The sequence below is a fragment of the Pungitius pungitius genome, chromosome 7 (assembly GCF_949316345.1).
Source record: "Pungitius pungitius chromosome 7, fPunPun2.1, whole genome shotgun sequence".
NCBI classification, from domain to species: Eukaryota; Metazoa; Chordata; class Actinopteri; order Perciformes; family Gasterosteidae; genus Pungitius; species Pungitius pungitius.
Window position 1 is genome coordinate 2,788,607 of NC_084906.1, and position 6,118 is coordinate 2,794,724.

Consider the following 6,118-nt stretch of genomic DNA (forward strand, 5'->3'; position numbering starts at 1 on the left):
CGTACGTAAACAGACAGTGAAATACATTAGTTTGACTTTGATGCTCACGTCACATGCGGTACGTACCTCCCCTCAGTCAACGGTGAGCGGACTGACGAGGGTGCGCACCGCCGGTCAACCAATACACTCTGCCCACAGAGGGCGCTGTTAAACAATATAACTTGTACCACAACTAATTACATACATTACAGAAGAAGGATTTTGGAGAAATAAAACAGTAACTTGAACCAAACACAATTGAGAACAAAAATAACAAAAGAAGGTTTTCATATTTATTAAGAACCGTTACACATAGAAGATGTGACGCCCACGGACGATCTGGACACGGAGATTTCAAGCACACTGGATTACATGGACCGCGTTCTCACTTGGAAGGTTCGCGCCACCACCGCCATCGGGCATCAGGAAACCATCAGAGACACCCCGAGAGTGCGCGTGAGCGATGGGAGCAGCGGTTCATTTACATCACAGTCCAGACAAACTGTTAAACTTCCTAAGCTAATGATAACAAAGTACGATGGTGAAATAAGCCAGTGGCAGGAATTCTGGTCACAATATGAAACAGCTATTCACAGAAATGAGGTACTATGCAAGACAGACAAGTTTACTTACCTCAGATCCTACCTGACTGGAGCAGCTGCTAGAACTATTGCAGGGCTTACAATGACAGATGCCAACTACGATGCTGCAATAGAGTTACTCCAGAGCCGCTTTGGGAGAAAGGACATTGTGATAAGTGCCCATATGTCCAAATTACTGAACTTAAACCCTGTTAAAAGATCTTCCGATGTTACAGCTTTGAGGCACTTGTATGATGAATGTGAGATCCAGATACGCAGTTTGGAGTCACTTGGAGTCCAGAGTGACACGTACGGCTGCCTGCTTTGTCCAGTGCTACTGCAGCTCATTCCGGAGGACATCGCACTCGCCTACACCCGCCAACCAAACGCGACCAACGAATGGAAGGTGCCAGAGTTGATTCAGTTTCTACAAAATGAGGTGCAAAGCAGAGAACGAGCGCTTCAGCTTACAAGACCAGGCCATGCATCGAAGGATCCAAGCCCACAACACAAGAATGTGGGTAAGCCATCCTACGCCTGCGATAAACCCAGAAAGTGGAGTGTCCCGTCAGCGACCGCCTTGCACACCGCCAGTGCCGTGCCCCGGACCTGTGTGTATTGTGACAGTAGCGACCACAAACCAGAGAACTGTTCCGACCATACAGTAAGTGCACGCAAGGATAAACTGAGAAAACTTGGACGGTGTTATGTCTGCTTAGGCCCAAAACACATTGCAAAATACTGCAGAGTAAAGGTTTTGTGCAGCCTATGCAACCGGAAACACCACTTGTCAGTTTGTGAGCAGTCTGAAGCCAAGCTAGATATTAACACTACCAATAGTAGTGAAAATACAGAAGCTGTGTTGTCGTCATTGACAAGCCCTGTAAAGGTGAAGACCAATACTCAGAACACAGTACTACTTCAGACAGTTAAGACATGGACTGTAGGACCAAAGGAGAGGAAGATAACACGCTGTCTATTGGATGGAGGCAGCCAGCGAAGTTTCATTCACAGAAACGTCGTCAGAGCCTTAGGACTCCCAGTTGTAAGGCAAGAGACACTAAATCTCCATGTTTTTGGTTCCACCTCTCCTGTAACAGAGAAACGCAATGTTGTGAGAGTTGAGCTCCAGAATATGTGGAACACTGAACAGAGACTTGAGATTGAAGCTGTAGAGACTCCTCAGGTGTGCAGTGCTGTGATAAAGGTCCCAAGCGAGCCCATTCAAGCAGAGATAAAGAAAAGAGGGCTTCAACTTGCAGACTTTCCACTAGAAGGTGCTAACGATGAAGAGTTGCAGGTGTTAATAGGAGCAGACTACTACTGGCAAGCAGTCACTGGAAAGGTCCAAAAGGTCACAAATTCACTAGTGGCAGTTGAGAGTATTTTTGGATGGGCTTTGCAGGGGCCAGTGACTACGTCCAGCGTTACAGAAACCACTTGCATGCACATAAGTTTGACTGAAGAGACCCAGATTTCCAAACAGTTACATGCATTCTGGGAGGTCGAGTCCCTGGGCATTGTAAACAAACAGGCGGAGAGCCGAGAGGACTCAGACATTTTACAAAGCTTTGAACAGACTACTACATTCGAAAATGGACGCTACCAAGTTGAGTTACCATTGCGATCTGACAAAGACCAGCTTCCAGACAACTTTAAGGTAGCAAAGAGACGTTTTGAGAGCCTTATGAGAAAACTAAAAACCGATGCAGCCTTGTATGCCAGGTACAACAACGTAATACAGGACTACCTGCAGCAAGGGATCTGTGAGGAGGTTTTAGAGGACAAAACAGTGACAGGGAACCAAGAGACTGTAAGATATTACATGCCACATCACGCTGTTGTAAGAGAGGACAAGGCCACAACTAAACTGAGAGTGGTATTTGATGCGTCCTCACATGATGCAGACAGCCCATCCCTCAATGACTGTTTGCACACAGGGCCTAATCTAAACCCAAACCTGCTAGAGGTACTCATCACATTCAGGTTGCATGAGATTGCCTTCACTGCTGATATAACCAAGGCCTTTCTTCAGATTTCCCTCGCAGAAAAGGATAAAGATGCTGTTAGGTTCCTGTGGATGCATGGACCTCCGACCAAAGACTGCAAGAATGAGGTATGTGTCCTGAGAATGAACAGAGTGGTTTTCGGAGTGTCTCCCAGCCCATTCCTGCTTGCTGCCACCATCAGAAAACACCTCAAACTATTTGACACAGAACAACCAAAGGCAGCACAGATCCTCAGTGACTCTCTGTATGTAGATGACTTTATTTCAAGCTCACCTACTGTGCAGGAAGCTCTACATGTGACAACGACAGCAAAGGACATTCTCGCTCAGGCAGGTATGGACCTCTGCAAATGGGTTACCAACTCACCTGACCTGAGAGCCATGTGGAAGGAGACTGGAGTAGAGTTGACTGGAGATACAGAGTCCTGTGGAAACGTGCTCAAAGTGCTAGGACTCGTTTGGAGACCAGAGAGAGATGATTTTGTGTTTGATCAAAAGGGACTCATTGACATTTTACGGGACAAAGAAAACACAAAGAGAAGTGTTCTACAAACATCGGCTCGCATATTTGACCCCATTGGGTTTCTCACTCCCTTTACTATCAGAGTGAAGTGCCTATTCCAAGAAATGTGGGAGAGAGGGCTCAGTTGGGATGAACCATTACCCATTGATTTGACTGAAAAATGGGAACAGTGGTGTATGGAGCTACCACTGCTCCACCTGATGGCTATTCCCAGGTGGTACCACATTGAGATCCAGCAAGAGTCACACACGGTAAAGTTGCATGTCTACTGTGACGCAAGTGAAAAGGCTTACAGTGCTGTGGCATATCTACAAGGAAAAAACAAACAAGGAGAGACTGTTACAAGCTTTGTGGCCTCTAAGTCGCGAGTCGCACCCCTAAAGAAAATGACATTACCTCGCCTGGAGCTTATGGGTGCACTTATTGGAGCAAGATTAGGACACAGTTTTCTCAAACCACTGAACATGGAGAAGAGCCAACTTCAAATGTGGACGGACTCGATGATCACTCTTCACTGGATCCGCAGCTCAGCCCAGCGGTGGAAGCCCTTTGTGGCCAACAGAGTGACTGAAATACAAGGGCTCACAAACCCGGAGACGTGGTCCCACTGTGCTGGTAAAATGAATCCTGCTGACTTACCTACACGAGGTCAGCATGCACAGAGTCTTATTGAGAGCCAGTTGTGGTGGAGCGGACCAGCTTCACTGTCCACAGCTGAAAGGGAGCTGGACATTGATGATGACAATGTGGTGAATGAGGTAAACACTGAACTGAAATCTAAGTATCAGACTGTTGTACAATTCACTAGCGCTGAACAAACGGTACCTCTGTTGAACTTAGAAAGGTACGGCAGGCTTAAGACTGTGTTAAGAATCACTGCATGGGTAAAACGCTTTGTAACTAACACAAGGTCTTGTCAAAGGGTTCAGGGAGAGTTAACCTCAGAAGAGCTGATTGCAGCTGAAATGTACTGGGTAAAGGCTACGCAAGAGCGTTGTTTTAGCTCTGAAATATCCCAGCTAAAGTCAAAACTAAATGTGAAAAGAGACTCTAAAATCAAAGACTTGAAACCATTCTTAGATGAAAATGGTCTGCTAAGTGTTGGGGGAAGACTACAGCACTCTGATTTTAGTTTCAGAGAACAGCACCCCTGGGTACTACCAACAAATCACAAGTACTCTGAGCTATTGGTTCATTCATGTCATGAAAAGGTGATGCATTCTGGTGTACGAGATACACTGATTCAACTCAGAGAACATTACTGGATTTTGAGAGGGAGACAGCTTGTAAAACGCATTGTTTCAAGTTGTTACATTTGCAGAAAACTTAAGGTTAAAGCAGCAAAGCAGATTACCGCTCCTTTACCTCGAGATAGAGTAACTGAGTCACCTCCTTTTGAAGTTACAGGTGTAGATTTTGCAGGACCCTTGTATGTTAGATCTAAGGGGCAACCAGTAAAGGCATACATCACGCTGTTTACATGTGCAGTAACGAGAGCAGTACATTTGGAGTTGGTTTCAGATCAGACTACAGAGAACTTTCTACTAGCCTTAAAGCGATTCATTGCAAGACGAGGGCTATGTAAGATCATTTACTCTGATAATGCGAAAACATTCAAAAGAGCAGACAAAGATTTAAAGGAGTTATGGCAAAACATTAAAGGTTCAAAGCTCACAGAGTTTTTTACTGAGAAAGGGATCACCTGGAAGTTCATTGCTGAGCGGGCTGCCTGGTGGGGGGGCTTCTGGTAAAGGCTTGTGAGATCTGTTAAAACATGCTTAAAGAAGGTACTGGGAAAAGCCTCTTTGAGCTTTGAGGAACTCACAACTGTACTTACTGAGGTTGAGGCAGTGTTGAATTCTAGGCCTCTGTCGTATGTACATAGTGATGTATTAGAGCCCCAGCCACTTACCCCTTCACACTTCCTGGTTGGTAAACGCTTGACTTCCTTGCCACCAAAGACTTTTCTTTCTCCAGCTCAGGTGCTCACAGCAAACCGTGAGGAGCTTGGTAAAAGGTGGAAATACCAGCAGAGACTTTTGACCAGCTTTTGGAACAGCTGGCGCAGAGACTATCTATTGGACTTGAAATCCGCTCACAAAGTGGACACTCCTACTCCAACAGCACTTAAAGTAGGAGATGTTGTTCTCATTGGGGAGGACAACACACCCAGACAGACATGGAAGATGGGTAGACTCGTAGAGGTCTTTCCAGGCAGAGATGGCCTCATACGTTCATGTAATGTTTGCACTTCTACAGGCAGCGTGTTAAGAAGGCCTGTTCAGTTACTATACCCATTAGAAATAGGTTAAAGGTCAATTTGATACGTATGAACAGTTGTTCATTGGGCGGGAGGATGTTGTGACTTATTTGCAGTTCTGGACATTGGGCATTGATTGTTGGTTGTAACATGGGTGCAGTCGTGTTTCCAAATTGCAGGGTGCCATGTGGTTTTAATTTGAAGAAACGGAAGTGTTTTATTGTGAAGGGTGAAAACAGGATCTGTTCTAGTTTTCATGACGCCATCTTAACAAAAAATGTAAATCAGAAAAAGTTGTAATTAGCCGCTGTGTTTTGTTCAATAAACCTGAACAACAAAGTTCAGTAAAACTACCGAGCCTCCGTCATGATTATAGAAGCTGTATCTACGTATCAGTGTTAATTGGAGAGGGGAGGTCCCTTCATTGTGTAATGCGGTTGGCCAGGGCTCTCTGTAACTGATGAGTCCCTCCAGGTGCATGTAGTTTACTGAAAGGTGGGTTAATACGTAAAAATGTAATAAAACAAACCATGCTCAAATGTAATAAACCAATAATTTACAGAAATCACAACGTCCCCCTGGTGACAATAACATTACATTTGTTTTATAATGCACTATTTAACAACACATCTCAGAGTCCGACAAAGCCAGAAAAACGTAGTTAAAGTAAAAAGCTAGTATTAAAAATAAAATAAAGATTGATTGATTAGGTATCAGGCTGTGAATTAAAAGACGAGCAGAAGGCAGAAACATTCATGGATGGTGCT

The 6,118-nt window shown here is 44.8% G+C and overlaps 1 protein-coding gene across 1 annotated transcript; it reads left to right on the forward strand.

Annotated features, from left to right (window-relative positions):
- Nucleotides 1-297: 297 nt before the first annotated feature.
- Nucleotides 298-5,740, forward strand: LOC134132166 (uncharacterized). Its single transcript, XM_062563411.1, has 2 exons — nt 298-1,224; nt 2,596-5,740. The coding sequence occupies exons 1-2, from the start codon at nt 352-354 to the stop codon at nt 4,840-4,842; spliced, it is 3,120 nt and encodes a 1,039-aa protein (XP_062419395.1). The 5' UTR covers nt 298-351; the 3' UTR covers nt 4,843-5,740.
- Nucleotides 5,741-6,118: the final 378 nt, after the last annotated feature.

What these genes read in the sequence shown, in the direction of transcription:
- LOC134132166 (XM_062563411.1), top strand. Translation starts at nt 352, where the DNA reads ATGGACCGCGTTCTCACTTGGAAGGTTCGCGCCACCACCGCCATCGGG. An exon ending in AGAACTGTTCCGACCATACA is followed by an intron (nt 1,225 to 2,595) that starts GTAAGTGCACGC and finishes GCCTTTCTTCAG; the next exon opens with ATTTCCCTCGCAGAAAAGGA.